This window comes from Helobdella robusta (assembly GCF_000326865.2).
Source record: "Helobdella robusta unplaced genomic scaffold HELROscaffold_54, whole genome shotgun sequence".
Taxonomy (NCBI): Eukaryota; Metazoa; Annelida; class Clitellata; order Rhynchobdellida; family Glossiphoniidae; genus Helobdella; species Helobdella robusta.
In genome coordinates, this window is record NW_008705287.1 from 1146629 (window position 1) to 1164709 (window position 18081).

At 33.3% G+C, this 18081-nt stretch overlaps 4 protein-coding genes across 4 annotated transcripts in view; 2 read left to right on the top strand and 2 right to left on the bottom strand.

Moving 5' to 3' along the window:
• The window catches only part of HELRODRAFT_86856 (hypothetical protein), a gene marked incomplete at both ends in the record, with an annotated part of 28042 nt that extends 27102 nt beyond the window's left edge, over nucleotides 1-940 (top strand). Inside the window, one exon of the mRNA XM_009028231.1 lies at nucleotides 785-940. Coding sequence (XP_009026479.1) covers nucleotides 785-940 — 156 coding nt within the window. The remainder of the gene's footprint in view (nucleotides 1-784) is intronic.
• A 195-nt stretch (nucleotides 941-1135) lies between these two features.
• Nucleotides 1136-1294, top strand: HELRODRAFT_86867 (hypothetical protein; the record flags this gene model as incomplete). The annotated part of the gene is made up of 1 exon (XM_009028233.1): nucleotides 1136-1294. A coding segment is annotated over one exon (159 nt), but the record flags the coding sequence as incomplete, so codon positions are not given.
• A 5209-nt stretch (nucleotides 1295-6503) lies between these two features.
• HELRODRAFT_179506 (hypothetical protein) lies at nucleotides 6504-11907 on the bottom strand (the record flags this gene model as incomplete). The annotated part of the gene is made up of 5 exons (XM_009028328.1): nucleotides 6504-6590; nucleotides 7394-7497; nucleotides 8175-8546; nucleotides 8904-10611; nucleotides 11143-11907. 5 exons carry the CDS (start codon nucleotides 11905-11907, stop codon nucleotides 6504-6506), a joined length of 3036 nt encoding a protein of 1011 aa, XP_009026576.1.
• A 1497-nt stretch (nucleotides 11908-13404) lies between these two features.
• On the bottom strand, nucleotides 13405-14754 carry HELRODRAFT_179507 (hypothetical protein; the record flags this gene model as incomplete). Its single annotated transcript, XM_009028329.1, has 3 exons — nucleotides 13405-13460; nucleotides 14118-14293; nucleotides 14468-14754. 3 exons carry the CDS (start codon nucleotides 14752-14754, stop codon nucleotides 13405-13407), a joined length of 519 nt encoding a protein of 172 aa, XP_009026577.1.
• Between the last annotated feature and the right edge of the window lie 3327 nt (nucleotides 14755-18081).

Here is an 18081-nt window from a genome sequence, read left to right on the forward strand (position 1 = left end):
CACTTTATTCCTATTAACGACGTTCCAGTTAGACTTGTGACTGCCAACGTCCTACCGCCAAACCTACTACCAAACGTTTTTTACTCCAAATTAAACCAATAATTACTAAAATGCAAAATTCTACCGTCTACTATCAACCAAGAGTTAAACTACGGCGTTCTCACTCAATAATTCTCCTATTATCGCTTTATATATTTTTTTCTTTCCGCAATGCGGCAACCCCGTTAAGATAAAATCATGAGGCGCCGCATGCTAAACCTCAACCTGTGACAACACACCTGTTGTTTATCAAGTATGTCTTTCAACTCTTTTTTCACATTTTCAAAATTTATTTCCATAAATTTTTCAAATGAAGGCACTTTGTTCATATTTGCGCCGACAAAAATTGTGCATTTATCAAAAATGCCTTTAATTTTCATAATTTTTAACGTTAAACACTCCGTCAATTTATCGCATTTTTTGTAGCTCTTTTTGGTAGGCATTTTTCAATTTCTTTGTTTTTGAAGATTTCAAACTCATTTTTCAATATTTTCTGTGCTGACACAACTTTTTCATTTGTGTAGGAATACATACATACATACATACATACATACATACATACATACATACATACATACATACATACATACATACATACATACATACATACATACATACATACATACATACATACATACATACATACATACATACATACATACATGCATACATACATACATACATACATACATACACACACATACATACATACATACATACATACATTGTACCCTTGATCATACAGTTTCTAACAAAAGCTCCTAACGCGCGACTGGGATCCAGTTTAAACGAAGAGAAAGAGATCAAAGTTCATTCTTTTTTCCGGCTTGTTGATTGGCTCAAACTGGCCAACAGACAGGTCCAACCCCCGTACAGACCAAAAATTGTGGGTTGTGGTTGATGATGATGTGATTATGATGCTAGTTGTTATGATGTTGATGATGGAAGTAATGAGATGATGGCGATGATTCTAACAGCGCTGTTGACGACAATGAAGATGAAGATGTTATTTTTGGGGGAGCAGATAAAGATGATACTACGTTGCTAACATGAAAACCTTACCCTCACATTTTCTAATGTTATAAATCTTCATACACAGAAAGACCGAAACGACACCTCGAACTTCGACCCCATCTTCACGAAAGAACCCCTGAAAAACACACCCACCGACAAATTGCTCCTCATGAACTTGGATCAGGATGAATACTTTGCTGGCTTCTCGTTTGTCAATCCTCGATTCATTGTTGATGTGTGAGGGAGACTGCTGGCATCCGTGGTGATGCTGCGCCGAATCACATCAGTCACTTATAGTCAATCGATTCACATTTACCTTCGTTTTTTCTTCTCCTCGTAATTTTTTAACATTTCACGCGGGATTTTCAATTTTTTTTCTTTGCAAAAATTCAATTCCCTTCTTTTTAAATTTTTTTTTCTGTACCTCTTGCACAAATCTTTCATCGCGTTATTTGTTCATCGCAATAAAGTTTATGGTTTGTTTGATTCATTTCATGTAATTATTAAATTCGTTTTGTTAATGTCTTCAATTTCACATTCCTTGCGTGCACATGTATGCTTATGCGTGCACATGTCTGTTTGTGTGTGCACATGTATGTTTATGTGTGCACATGTATGTTTGTGCGTGCACATATATGTTTGTGTGTTGATTGTCTGTGTGTTAGCGTGCTCAAGTCATTTGTGTGCATACTGTTTATCATACACATTTGTGCATTTGTATTAAATAAATATGCATTTATAGCAATGTTCATGTACCGTATGTTTTTTTCTTTCGGTATCACGTGTTCGTTTCGTTTTGGTGTCTTTGTGAAGTGTGGTCAGTTGCCTGTTGGCGATGTCTTCGATGATTTCTGTTGACCACTGCGGGTCGGAAGTGTTTGTGTGTTGTCAGAGTTTACCATTTTTCTATAAAGTCTGTCCAGTTTGTTACCACATTTCCCACTAACAATTTCTGTGCGATGCATGAAAGCCCTTACATCAAGCTATTAAACTTGCACCAATATCAAACCACCATCAAACTATCAAACTTGCATCAACTTTCATGTTAGGCGAATCTTGCTTGTTAAATAATTTTCATAATAGATGCTTGAATACATTTTCTTCTAATTCCAGTTTTTGAGTTTTGAAGAAAAAAATTAAAATATTTAAAATCTCAAGTCATTCATTGAAATAATTAATATGAAAAATTTTGTTCATTAAACAAGTAAAACAAGTTATTTTTCTCAAGGGTTTTTGAAGTTTATGTATTTATTTCACTTGCTTTTTGTTATAATTTGTTCTATAAACATAATTTCTCAATTTTGTTAACGATTTATTAGTGAATGAGAAAAATTATTAAATGCTAAATACACATAGTTTTTGCACATGCAAGTTATATAATCCAACTGGCTGATTGTTTGGTTGGTCGGTTTGTTAATCGTCGGTTGGTCGGTTGGTTGGTTGATTGATCGATCGATCGGTCGGTCGATCGATCGGTTGATTGGTTGGTTTCGGCGAATTGTACATGCATTTTTATATTTGAAGTGAGTTCATTAATTTTCCGTTAATTACTATCAATAGTAGTAGATAGTAGATATAATATAGCTAATGCAATAATAATGCTAGTATAAAGTACAATGATCAATAAATTAGAGTTATTATGAGGTTGATATCATAATATAATGAAACAATGAATCTCTTAATGTTGTTTAATGATGAGCCTGTTAAATGTAATATAATGATCGAACCACCTGATCTTTTCATTAAATCATCTTCAACATCTCTTTCAGCCTCTTTCAGTCTTGTCTCATATCATGCACTAATTGCGTTTTGCATGTCGTTTAATGTAATATTAGGTGCTAAGTACGATGTTTAAATTACAAGGCGCAAGTTCGTTTGCATGTTTAAGTCATGTGTTTGTACGTGTGTCTGTGTATGTAGGTATGTTTGTGTGTGTGCGTGTGTTTTATCACTTTAAATATTTTTGAGTGCCTAATTTTTAAAATACCTTGGAACGATTGCTTTATTTTCTGGTTAGATGGTTGCCTATCTTACGTGTCAATGGGAATGAGTGAAAAATGTATTAAGTGGGAAAGTTGTTAATTAATAGCAAAATAAGTTAAATGCAAAATTTATTGCGATTATTATTGAACGACATTTCTGAGTAACCTTTTGACGGCTGCAATTTTGTAACTAACTCCTCCCTGACTCGGTAGATTTTTCAAAGTTTTTCCATTTCTTTTTACATAATTTTCGCGGTTAGACAAAAATGTTTGATAGGCATCAAGCAGTTTAGACATGTTTTAGTAAGTTGATGTTGTTGATGATGTTGTTGTTCACCAATGTTATTTCCTTTCGTTAATGAAATCATTTAATCACAATTTACTTAGTAATTCACAATTTGCACCGAATGAGACAAATTTAAATTTCAAGACCGCATGCGATTAAACAAGTTTGTGATTTCAATATAATTTCAGAATTCAGTGTACCCCTAATGGCCCTAATAAATGACAACAAACAAAACATATTTTCTTTGTTTCTTCTTTGAAAATTGTCAAATTAAAAAACGCATCCTAAATAAAAAATTGCAATTTGTGACAGAAATAAGGCACTTTAGAAAATAATAGAATGATTATAACTGAAATATAAATAAACATTCTACACAAATAATCAAAAAATTAGTGAAAAATAAAAAATAACGAATCAAATTAATTGATCTTCCCAAAAACTGCATGCATATTTCAATCGATAATATTGATAATATTAATTAAGAAAAGTCCGTAGTAGAAATTGATGCGTTCGTCATTGTTCGCCATTTGCCTGCTGAACGAAATGCCGTAAAGTAGAAATCAAATCAGAAATTCTATTTGTTGGGATACTCAATTAGGTGATTAATCATACTAAATAATAAAATAAATTGGTGATTATATTAGTATTATATAGATTTTTAAAATGAATGTCACGTCTTGTTTCAATAAAAATCCTTTCATTTAGGTTGCAGAGTTTGTACTGTAGAGGTTGGACCAAGCAGACCACATTCAGTCATCAGATGGTCCTTTTCGTATCTTCATTGCTAACCCTACTGCATTTCTATGATATAAAACTGCAGTGCTGGAGGAATTCGCATGTTATCGTTTACCAGTTCAACGAATGGGAGAGATTTATTTGCAATATATTATGCAAATACGAAAAGGACACACACACCCATATATAATATATATATAATATATATACATATATTCATGGTCCTTTTCGTATCTTCATGCTAACCCTATGTTTACCAGTTCAACGAATGGGAGAGATTTATTTGCAATATATCATACGTTCCCTCTTCAGAGGCGTGTGAGAAGCTTCTGTCCTGCATTCGTGGTGAAACCCAACTATAATACAATGGCATAATCACATGTAACTAACATAACATAAATAGATAATTGATTGTAATTAACATTATGCAGGCTCAAACACTCAAGTCACACGCACAAACGCACACAATCACACAAACACTCCAAGACAAACGCACATGTGTTTATGTTTGCTATACACAAAAAATCATGAGTACAAAATACACTTTGTATATAAATATAAATACTAAAGCTAAAATAAGTTTGTAAGACAGAAAATATTAAACAAATTCTTAAATAAAAAAATTAATTAATTAATGAAATGATTAATTATAATTTAAAGAATGATTTAGATGATCAATTATATATATACATATATACACACACACCCATATATAATATATATACATATATAATATAAACGAACTACAAACATGTTAACGCGTATAATATATATATATATGTGTGTGTGTGTGTGCTAACATATATATATATATATATATATGTGTGTGTGTGTGTGTGTATGTTTGTGTGTGTGTGTGTGTGTGTGTGTGTGTGTGTGTGTGTGTGTGTGTGTAGAAAGAAAAAATATAAATATTGTGAATTTGTACTCTTGAATTAACGAAAGTAGTGTAAAAAAAATAATAAAGAGAGAGAAGAGAGAGAGAAGTGTAAGAAAAAGTTGAATGGAAAAATGGCGAAAAAAATCTCAATTATAAGAAAATCTTATTACGGCAGCTATATAAGAATTGAATTTTTGATATTCTAAATATAATCATAAAGTGAAAACACATTGAAAATAGTGACACGGTAGCAAAGAAAAATAAATTAAAAATAAATACCAAGAAACAAAAACAATAAGTTTTCCGTTGGTTTGCAGTCGAAATGTTCACCTGCCTAAAATTGGTTTCTTCAGGTGAACTGGCATTGGAGGAACGTTTTTGCGCTTGTCCACAAAAATTTGCTGCAATGTCAAAATCGAGGAAATGGCGTAATTAAGTGAATGTCAAAAATATTAAAATATTTTGCTTTCACATCAAACACATTTAACAAATTTTCAAACCATTTTGCATTATTCAAATGGGAAATAATTTACCGTGACTTGGTTTTCCTCTTTCTTTTTCTCTTTCTCCATCATAAGATGTCTCTTCCATTCGGGAACATTTCTCCATTTTTCATCATCCTGCTTCTTCCGCTCTAGATTCTCCTGTTCAATGCATGCACAATATTTTTTTATCCGTCGTGCACAAAATTTACAACTCACAAAACGTTTTCATTGAATGAAATATAAAAAATCAGTATATTTTTATAACAATTAATAAACAAGATTTATTTAATAGACGAAAAAATGTATGGTTCAAATAAAAGTTTAAAAAGATTTGAACATGCTTTTATAGTTTAAGATCATATGAAAGATTAATTTCGAATGGCAACGAGCGCAAACATGACGAGATAGTAAATGCCAAAGAACAATATTTCAATTTTTTGGAGTTCATTCTTGCTGAAAAATTATTGTCTAACTTGTTATTAAATTGATTAATCACTAAAAGCATTTCAAAAATCCGCAGCGTCATGTTATGTGATACGTGGGCCTACTCGTTGGAAAGCTTGAAAAACTTTCAATGTTATCAATAAATTTGCTTTCAAATGCTCGTCGTATTGGATTAAAAAGCACAAATTGTTATCGCGGGATCAGAATGAACCACGTGAACATTGGACAGTGGCCTGCCTCAAAAAGAACTTTCTCAAACATTTCCCCTTTATATTATACTTTTTATCACCTATTTTCATAATTCTTCTCAAAAACAATTTCCTATTATAGGCGTGGGCAACGAAGTGACTTGGTTTAAAAATCATCATGGTTGTCTTCACTTACGTTTTCATTGAAATTATGTGTATTTGAATGAATTTGAAAACGGTTGTTCATTTTAGCCCAGAAAGATTGAATGGTGATTTTCAGCAAATTTTCATTCTATCTACAGGCCTAAATCTTTTTCAGGCATTCCCAATTGGTTTTTTTTATCCACCCAACAAAATTCAATAGGTACCATTTATTTTAATTATCAATTTATTTTCGTTTATAAAAAATCTTTTGCCTTCAATATCTGATTATTCCTCGATGCCTGCAAACTAGCCCTTGTAACCGATCTTTTTTGGTCTTTTTTTCAAATCCAATGCAAGAACTTTCAACGTGAGAAGTTGCAAAAAATCCCTGTTCTGGGATTTATGATATTTTAAATTTGAAATATTGTTGTATTGGCTTTGAGTTGGACGAGGAGTAACACGCTTGTTGCTCCGATGTTGACTTTATATTGCACCGCTATCAGCGTTGAATAATTTATTTCAGCAAAACAATACATTCAACTTTTATTTTTCAATTACTTCTTACTTATAAAATGGAGTCATGTTTTTGTGGGAAACTTCCAATAAAACTACTCCAACTGTATCCTGTACCGAAGTTGATGAACTGCAATTATTATAACGGCACCAAGAAAATTCATTGTGTTGCCAACTGAAAAGGCAGTTTCTTCAAAAATTTATGTTAGGTTCTTTTCAACATTCAACTCTCCTGGGAGTTCATCAAATTTCTATCTGAGCATCCATTCTTTAATGCCACGGTGCTGCTCAATCAACGAGGATACTGGCTGAGAATTTTTTGATTTGGGAATCTTTTGATTGTTTTTAAACTTATTAAAAAGTTGTACAATAATTTAAAATGAAAAAAGAAAATAGTTTACATTGGAAAAAAAAGTTTATTCTTTCTACAAGTAGGGAAGCCACCATTTTTTTGGGTTTTTATACGTTGTTAAACTATAGAAGTATTGTACAAAATCATACAAAATTAATAAAGTTTTGTCTTTTGTGGCTAAAAATGGCGCCATTAAAATTGAGTTTTTAATTTGTATGACATATTAAATAGCGACCAAATGTTTGTTATCAAGCTTTTGATGATTAAGTTGAAATTATTTAAAAAAAAACAAGTAAAATGATGTGGCTAAGGAGATGTTGGGAGTGCTAACCAGGGCTTTTGCGAGAAGTTCTTTATTTTTATTCTCCATCATGGCCTTCTTCCACGGGGCTGCCTCCTCTGGAACTTTCTGGTAACCAGGTAGAGATGTGATGTCTGAAATATGATAATGAGACGATAATGAAATTATGGGATAATGGTAACGGTAGTGATGACGATGATGATGGTGATGATTATAGTGTGATGATGATGGTGGTAGTGATGGTAGTACAAATGTTGATTGTGGAGAGGATGAACCGTTAATGAAATGACGGTGATGAAGATAGTGGGAATGGTGATGAGGATGGTAGTGATGAGGACAGTTGCAAACGTTATGAGAAGGAGGAAGATGGCGAAAAAGTGTATCAAGTTGTTGAACTTTCTACGAGCGCCTCTAATAAGCTAAGAAAGCGCTGTATAGTGAATACAGTAATGATATCGGCGAGATTGGTGGCGATCTAATGTTGATGTTAAAATGGCAACAAAGCTGATAATTTTTTGATCAATGAAGCAAAAGCATGTTGGCGTTTTAAAATGTATGAAATGCTATCGGCGGTTCACCTATAGCGTTGCTCGATTTTGGTGACGATTCATTTTTGTTGCTTCCGTTATGGTTATTTTGTGGTTGCTTCGTAATGTTAATCACTGGTTTAATTGGAGCCTCTGAAAATAATTTTTTAAAAAGAATAATTAGCAAAACACTGATGAAATATTAATTTCAACGAATGATAGAAACTAGAAAAGTTTCAAGAAAAATCTTGTTATTTAATGCGGTGCCTTTCAAGAAAAATTACTTTTAACTGGTGGAACGAGAGGAACATTTTTGATTTTGTTGTTGTGGTGAGGGCTGGTAGGCGGTGTCTTGGGGTAGGCGGCTGATGAAGATGATGACAACGACTTGACCTCATTAAAATTTATATAATCTAAACTTAAACCACTGTTGTCGAGTGTCGATGGAGAATGAACGGACTGGTCAGCATCCGTGTTTTCATTCATTGTGTTGCTGCTGCTGCTGCTGCTGCTGCTGCTGTTGGAGACTTTGAAGTCACCATGGGATCTGATGACAGCTCCATTAGATGTTGGTTTCAGTTTGAAGCCTCCTGTCATTATCAGGTTGGCTATGGCGTCTACGGCAGCGGAGGTCTGACACTTCAAGATGTCTTTTGCTGCAATTTAAAAAATACATTTATTAAGATGGTCATAAAATTTAAAACAAAATGTTGAAGAAATAATGTTAAAGTAGGTAATCGTGAAGAATTTAGTAGCGGCAAGCACACATGCAGAGTACATTTACGCATATAATGATTGTATGTGCGTGTGTCTGTGAGTGTGTGTTTAAATGAATGCATGTGTGTGTGTGTGTGTGGTGTGGCCATTATACACCAAGATAAAATATAATCTTAAAACATTTGGGCTAAGAGCCAACAAATGTTTATAAAGGTGTTTTATTACTTATAATAATTGAAAATTAACTATTCAAACAAAAGTAAACCCATTGTTTATTTAAAATTGGATTCACAAACCTGGACTTTTCTTCAGTTTTACATCGGAAAGCGCATCTTTCAGATTTGGAATTAGTGAACTGTTCAAGATTTCTGATTTATTAGAAGATTTGTTGTTAGCAGGCTTCCAACCTGGAGGTGGCGGAGGAGGGGGTGGAGGAGGGGGTGGAAGAATCAAAGGGTTACTGTCGAAAACGTCATCTGCCTGAACAACGTTACCAATCGGCTTTGTAGTGTCACCATTTAATGTCGGAGCATCAAAATCATTTTCCTGCTCGTCATCGTTCGCATTGTTAACACAATCAGGCATGTAGTCCCGATCGTTTTCATTTTCATCGTTATTATATTTAAAATCTTCATCAACTTCATCATAATTACCAGCAGAGTTATAATCATCCTGATAATTTTCACTTGTGTTACTCATAGAATGACCTGCTAACAATGGAGGAAATGTGGGAAGGGTGGGAATGAAATCAGGTTCAGGTGGTATGTAAAAAGAATGGTAATCATTTGTTAATGTTGAAGGATCAGATATGGATGAAGAATCATCATTTTGAGATACTGATAATGTGTTTTGATCGTATTCATCAATATTTGTTACCGCTACATCATTTTCCTCCATTTCGTCAATATATTGTTCATTGGTAACGGAATCCCAGTTTAATGATGTCGTTTGGTAAGCATTTGCATTGTGTGTGTTTGTTGAAAACTCAGGTGGAGGTGTGAATATCGAAGGGGTTGGTTCTGATCGCTGGTTATGTGTTAAAGACAAAATTGATGATCTGGTTCTATTTCCGGAATTAGATGGCAATGAAAATCCCGGATGTTTAGGCAGAGTACAAGTTGTATGCGAAAAATTTTCATTTTCTTTCAGCATTGGTGAATGTCTAACAGATGGCCTTGGGAAGTGCAGTGCATCTTTCTCACCATCATTAGTGGAAATGCTGCTTTGTCCTCGCCTGTGAAGGGAGGCCCTCTCGTATTCATCATTTGAGTTGTTTTCCATTGAATGATTTTCATTTGCTTGCATAATGCTGTCATGTTGAAAAATAAGTCGGTTCATTTTTTCCAACTCGTACTCTGTAAAACCTTCCTGACCTTTTTGTTTAGGTTTTTTCTTCCGCATGATTGCTTCATAATCAAATCCGGATGAAACGTTGGGGCGAATATTATTGTCAGTCAACTGCATTAAACTTGTTTTACTCGATCTTGATCTTGAAGAGCAAGATCCCATTAAAGTGTCGATGTTTGCGTATTCAGACAATTTTTGGTTCAAACGAGAATTTGAGCCAAAATAATCGTCAATAACATTGTTTATTGGGGGCGGTGGTGGAGGAGGTAGAATCGGGTGGTCACGATCAAATTCTGGATTTCGAACAAAAATAGACCCTTTGTTATATGGATTCCATATATCTGCTGAGTTAATCTCATTTCTTTTGGAATATGACGGTTGTTTTCTTGAAAATGGTGGAGGCATGGGCATTAAGTTTGGTTCCGAGTCTACAGCCAAATTGGATGAGTATCGGGAACTAGTTGACGTTATACTGTTCGATGTTTCTGAGCCACTACTCTCGGCTGTGGTTGTGTAGCCCGATTCACGGTTGGTCCTCTCTTCCTGGCGACCACCGGCGACGTGCAAATCGTTCATGTTGGCTACGGTGTTTTGATTGGCTGAAAAAAAACACGGTGGGCTTGGAAGGTCTTCGTAATAATCGTCATTCTGATTTTGCTAGAAAGTGAAATTTAATTTTAAATGTTTTGTTGATCGTCAATTTTTTAAAATAAATTTTATTGCACAATATATGCTTGTCAATTGATTTTTTAAAATGTTTATGTAATGTAAGCAATTTTAATATAAATGTACAGAAAAGAATATTTATGAAAAATACTGAAATTATATAAAAACTGTGTTCAATCAAAAAGAGAGAACTCACAGCAAAAAATAAAAAAAAAAAGTTTATCGATCAGTTGCAAAACGAAGGCAATTAAAACTATCATGCTAGTGCAGTGTTATAACATTTAATGGCCCCTTCCATAAAACATGCTGTTTTAACTGTAATCTTTCTTAACCTGATTTATTATATTAATAGCATATGACATTGTCTTTCAATGCTTATTCTTATTTTAACGCAAACATTATTTCTGACAATGAAACTCTTATACTGCAGCCGTTTTTTTACTAATTATAAAATTAAAGCTAATATTTTTGCTTAATTACTACATTTATTATTACCCCAAGAAAATGATTTTTTGAAATTACATGTTGAGTTGTGAGCCATTCATTAATTTGAGCAACATCCAACTTCTGAGCCAGCCTGGCATTCAAATCAAGCAACGACCCGCTAAATGCTATCAACTTTTTGTCCCTATCGTCTTGGAGAAATTTTTTTGATGGTTTGACGTTGTTTCTACTGACAAAGAAGATGTTAGTTTTTCTGCGTTTGCTGTTAGCTCTAATAGTATTTGATGTATTTGATGTGTTAATGTGTTGATGTAATGTTGTTGTTGGTGTTGTTGATGTGTTAATGTGTTGATGTGTTGGTGTTGTTGATGGGTTAATACTATCTTTGGTAGACAACGACTTTAATTTATTGTGATTAACTTTTGAAGCGTACACATTAGTGCTTGCAATGGAATTAATACCATTAAAAAAGTCACAATCTGTGTTGTTGCGGGTTTTATAATTGTTGTAGTAGTTGTCAGTTACTTGCTGAAGCTTCACAAATGATGTGGAAATTTCTGTGGAATTTTCATTCCCGGCACTATTAACATCGGTGTTAAGCAAAGCAGCAGTGAACGTTGCACTGGTGTCATCCGATGTTGTACAGCTTGGGACATGATCAACACTCATATGTCTTGCATCATCGATCCTGCTTGTACTAGATGAAACCCTCGGCAGACTTCCATTGCCAACACTCGATCTGTTCGTACCAAGCGACGCAAGTACAAATTCGGTGAAGCTCGATTCAAATGGCACATCTGACAAATACCATTTCGACATTCCATCGCGAGAAGTTTTCGACATTTTTACTTTTACTATTTGAGCAGCTTTTGTGTTTCATACTGGAGAGCAATCTTGAAGTAGCAGGACAAACCAGTTAACAATGTGTAGCCCACCTTTCAACAATGGCTATCCGCATCAACAAACTTTTATTCTATTTTATTTTACATGTGCTTTCCAAACAAATATCTATTTAAATGTTCACAACAACAAAATAGAGTTATCCAACAAATATTAGATATGCCACTAGTAGTTGCCGCTAGCAACAACAACTGCAAAATAAATAAGATTAAAACACAACAACGTAAAACAACATTTTCAAAGCCGATATATATATATAATATTTTACGTTGTTGTGTTTTTTGTGTATGTATGCGTATGTGTGTGTGTTTATGTTTGCGTTTGTGTGTGTGCGTGAGTATATATAACATGTAGACAACGTAAGTTTGTTTTGTTATGCTGTACGCTTTACTCACAACTCAACCGTGGAATAAATGCATATATATATATATATATATATATTTATATATACATATATATATATAATTTATTATACGTCATACGCGTACATAAACGTAAGCAAAATGTGCACAAGTGTTGTACAATCGATACAGGCATGCAGGCTACAAAGTGAATGTGTGTTCAGTAGAAACATGCATTGCACTTGAATTGTGGGAAAAACTAATGAATGATCTCAAATAAGCCACAATGTAACATCAACGGTAACAACATAACTGAACACCGCAAACAACAACATGAACAACGCAAACAACAACATAAACAACGCAAACAGCAACATGAACACCGCAAACAACAACATGAACACCGCAAACATGTAGTCATGCATGCCTTCGTTTGAAATTTATTTAAACACTCATCCATTCATTCGTTCCTTCATTCAGGAACTCCAATTATATTTTTCACTAGATGGAGTTCAAACGTTATTTTTTTCGTTACATCAAAAGATCCATCACTTTATAAGCGCGTGCACACATGCACGCACACACACACATACATACACATGTAAGCACACACACATATACACACACACAAACAAACTTGTTTAATAACTTCTAGAAGCTTATGTGTACTTGTGCGTATGTTTGTGACTCCGTGTGTGTGTGTGTGTGTGTGTGTGGTGTGTGTGTGGTGTATATGTGTGTGTGTGTGTGTGTGTGTGTGTGTGTGTATACATATGTGGGGTGTTTTGTGTGTGTGTGGGGTGTGTGTGCATGAATGCCGTGTGTGTAGCCTCCACATGACAACTGTAATGAAATGAAAGCAAAAATCGGAAAATGATGGTAATAATAATAATAATAATAATAATGACGATGATACTGTTGATAATGTTGAGGCAGGTCAATGATGATGGTGAGAAAACGACGTTGGTAATGAGAATAATTGTTAACAAAAAATTTTATGGTGATCAAATTTTTTTATAAGAATTTAAAATATGTTATTAGTATTATTATTATTATCATTATTAGTAGTATTATTGTCAACAAAGAAAACATACGACGGTCAACTCACATAGCTGTCGGCAACCTCCTCCCCAATGTTGGACAGCCGCATGGAGACTGCATGGTTTGGGGACAGTTGTTTTATCTCGTTTTATTTTCGACCATGTTTATGTTCGTTATATGTTTGTCATTCAAGTTGTCATTTGTTCATTCACTCATATATTTGTAGTTGCATTCATTCATTTATTCATTCATTCATTCATTCCTACCTTGATTTATTTGTTCTTTTGTCGTGGATATAACATATCCGTGTGTGTGTGTGTGTGTGTGTGTCCGTGTCATTTTTACATTTGTTTGTTTGTTTGTTCATTCGTTCATTCATTCATACATGCATTCATTCAGTCTGTCAGTCATTTTCTAAGTCAATCAGTCATTCATTCATATTTTATTGCGTTCTTTCAATCATGTTCCATTCTCTTATTTATTCACCTCTTTAGAAAATTTATACAATTGAAACGATGCTAGCACACTTCAATTGATTATTTTTAATTTTAACTCGGTCCTAATCTCGTTCCCTACATTTTTTATGTTCAATGTTTTTGCATTCTCAAACACTTCATTTTTAAAATAAAATCATTTTTCCTAATAATCAACCAATCGATCAATCAATTAATTAGTCAATCAATCCATCAATCAATCAGTCAACCAGCCAACCAATCAATCCATCAATCAATCAGTCAGCCAATCCTAACTCCTCCTACACCCGACACTCACCAGCTGGCTTCCTAATTTCTAAATTTTTCTCGGCCGTCCTCGCCATCATCATTTGGATGTTGCTCCTGGTGGCGGTGTTGTGCTGGCTGATGTCGTAACTATCGTTCGTCAACTCCTTCTCGTAGTCGGCCAGCATGTTGTCGAAGAAGTTGATGGAGTATTGGATCTGCGAGTTTCTGCCGGTGTCGTGCAGTTTAGAGACGATAATGTTATTTTCACTATTAGTACAAATGCTTTTTTGCTTTAAAAAAATTAATATAAACCGTTTAATGACAAACAAAACAAAACGGCAGACGAGATCATTTATTTAAAAATTGCCATACAGAATGTCCAATGCGCGAACAACTTACAGGCTCGAGTTGGAGTACTGCCTTTCTAGTTTTTTCCTCCTCGGTTCCAAATCCACCTTACTCATGATGTCGTCTACGGCAATCAGGTTGAAATCCTCGTCGTTGAAAACTATCGGTTTCTCCATGTCAGGGGAAGATGCAACTTTTTTCAGGGTGTCGCACAACCAAGGGTCCGCAAAATTTTTTCCTTCCGACCCCGTACCAGTCCATGCTTGGGACCGCCATATTCGACCGCCCCTTCCTGTTCCAGAATTTTTTATGAAGAGACTGAGGTTGTTGGTTGACATCAAGTTGTCGGGATGTTGTTGTTTTATTGTTGTGGTTTTTGTTAGATATCAAATGTTGTATTTGTATCCCTGCTGCTACCCTGAATGAGGGGCACTGCCCACCCGTCCTCCGACGAAGGTTCTAGAGCACGCACCCAACTGGGATCATCAACAAGTGGCCATCGCAAACTTACTCAAACTTTTTTCAACAATTTAAACAAATAGGGGCAAATATTTTTTTAAATCAAAATTACGCCATTAACTTAAATTCAGTTATATATCGCGTATTTTTCAGTTTTTCAAGGATAAATTCCAATTTCACTTTTTTGGTTAAATATTTGACAAAATCAGATACGATCAAAATATGTCAAACATTTATTTCTAATGATTTTTACAATGCACCACATTTTAAACATTTTCTTGAAAGAGAAATTTAATTATTTTCACTATTAATAATATTAAAATGATTCACTTTTACCGTCAGATTCCTGTCTTTGGGAGCTACATTAGTAATAATAATAATAATAGCAAAATTATTACCTTGATGATTTTATGCTGGTGTGTTGACTGAGAAAATAACAACAACAACAACTTATACATATCTTCACAACCATTAATAACGAAGAACAGCCACTATCTAATAATAAAAACAATAATAATCATAATCATAATGACAATAACAATAATGGTGATGAGAATAACAATATGAAGCTCATAGGATCGGCGGCAGCATAAGAATAGAAACAAGCAGAAGAGCTGGTGAATGGCCATGAGTGTGCTGTGCACTGTGCAGCTAACAATAATGTTAATAATTATCATTGCTGTTACAAACCAATTATTCTATTATTACAATTACTATCAAAGAATACTTAAATTAAATCTGGCGTCTTGTAATTGTAGTTAAAATAAACACATCTGCTCCAATCCATCTACATTAGGAAACAGAACTTTAAAGAAATTAAACAAGCAGTGGTCAGCTGCGGCACGATCGAGAACGCTTGACCGATCATGCGTGAACTTAGTAAGCATAATAAATTAATTTATGCTCAGGCTAATAATGAATAATAATTAGTTAAACATTTCAAATTATTTTGCTTCGAATTGTTTCAAATAAGAATTAGTCAGAGCTTTTATTTGTTGTATTTTATTTTTAACCCTCTAACAATCCTTATTCAAATTTTCATATCTCGAGTAATTAAATCGAGGCGAAATAATTTGTTATTTATTTCAATTAGTCACGAGTTATTATTTTTAATCTCTTTCAATTGAGATGCAGCTTAAAATACTCTTGTCAATTTGATCAACCCTTGTTTTACGGATCACTCAAAATAAATAAAAATTTAATTTAATTAACTCATTTACACATTTCTTATCAAATAAGTCAAAGCTAGGTTTCAAAAATTTATTCAGTAATCGAAGAACATAAACATTATCATGATGGAAAGGTTGAAAAGAATTTTTCAAATGAAAGAACAAGTGATCGTTCGTTAAAGGTTTAAATTCAATGAAATGACACCCGGACGAGTGAATATAATTCGATGGATAAACTGAAACATCATTGTAAGTGCCGACGTAATCCTTCTTAAAATTACAGTCAGCTAACTAAAGATGACGAATGAAAGTTATGCTAATCCGCATTTAAATTGATGAAATAGAAGAATAAGAAATATCAGATTTCTGAATGAAGCATACAAGACGAAAGGGGGATCACATGAACGAATCGACAACAGCATTCAAGACCAGACATAAGTTAGGAAAGTGAGAGAAGTGAAATTCAATATTCCTATAGTCAAATTTAATATCAATCTAAGTGTAGAAGTTTTGCAAGACTTGATGATTTTGAAGGTTCAATATTAAAAAAAAATGAAAGTAAAAGTTTGTCAGCATGCACGTTGATTGTTGAATGTTGATGCAAGTTAGAAGATAGTTAGCCGGCGAGCAGGCAGGCAACAATCGAGAGCATGTGTTAAGTCATATTAATAAATTTTTTTAGAAGCATCAAACATGTTATAAGGTAAGAATAAATGGCATGAAAGGGTTCGCAGACTAAACTGGAATGACTAANAGTGATTTGTATACAATCTGCTGGCTGCTTGTTTTGGACTGTGTGATGCTTGAGGACAATCCGTTGACGTTGGTTAAGATTGTTAATATTGATAAGTTTATAACATTAACATTAATAAGGTCACATATGATAATATGATATATACAAATATCATACACACATATTATATATATAAATAAATAAATATATATATATATATATATATATATATTTATATATATATACTCCTTTGACATCATTCATAAATTAGTTAGAATAATTACCATGATGAATTATTAATAATAATAATGATAATAATAAAATAATAATATAGAGCTCGCTAACAATAAGAAAACTTGATAATGAAGTTTAATTAGAGATGAATGAATGAAGCTACAACAATTAAAATGGTTACAAAATGGGTCATAAATAACGCATAATAATATATGACAGTACAAATAATAATAATAATAATAATAATAATAATAGTAAAAATAATGTTACAACTATACAATGAATAAAGGATGGACTGGCTAGCCAGACAAAAACTTCAAAGGCCACTTACATTATCTGCGCATTAATTAATTCATTCATTCATTCACCTATTCATTCATGCACTTTTTTAAAAAACGAGCTTCCATTGAAAGCATCAACATGCATGCAGCTTACAATTTTTTACATGTAATTGTTATGCAAAATGAATTGTAAAAAGTGATTGTAATTTGCAAGATGCAATTGATCGTAACAAAAATGCTCAATAAACTATCATAATTAGGTAAACGCTGTGAATGATTGGTCGTTCGGATAAATAATTAATTGAAACCTATTAAAACAAAATTTGTGACTTAATTAATATCAAAAACTCCTAAATGAGATGAAGAAACGACTGATAGATAGAAACATTTTTAAAAGCAAACGTGAAAATGATGAATAAGAAAAGAAAAATATTTGATGGGTGAAAAAGTGTGAACACAGTGCGCAAGCAACAACATCAACAAACAAACGAACAAAGAAACGCTCCACAAAATATTTGTAGAGAAAAACTTGTAATACTAACTTGATGGACATATTGGAGAATATAATGAACCACAACATAAGCACACAAAAATATTACAGAAAATATAAACATGTAGGCAAACAAACATGTTTAATTCAATAAAAAGTTTATTTCTCTTAAAATGTAACACACCTCAAAATAATCCCCCCAAGAATCCACGACGATCAACAGTTTCCAAACAAATTATAATTAGTTTTCACCTGGTCATCAACAAGTCGTAATTTGTATAACTATATGCATGCTCATG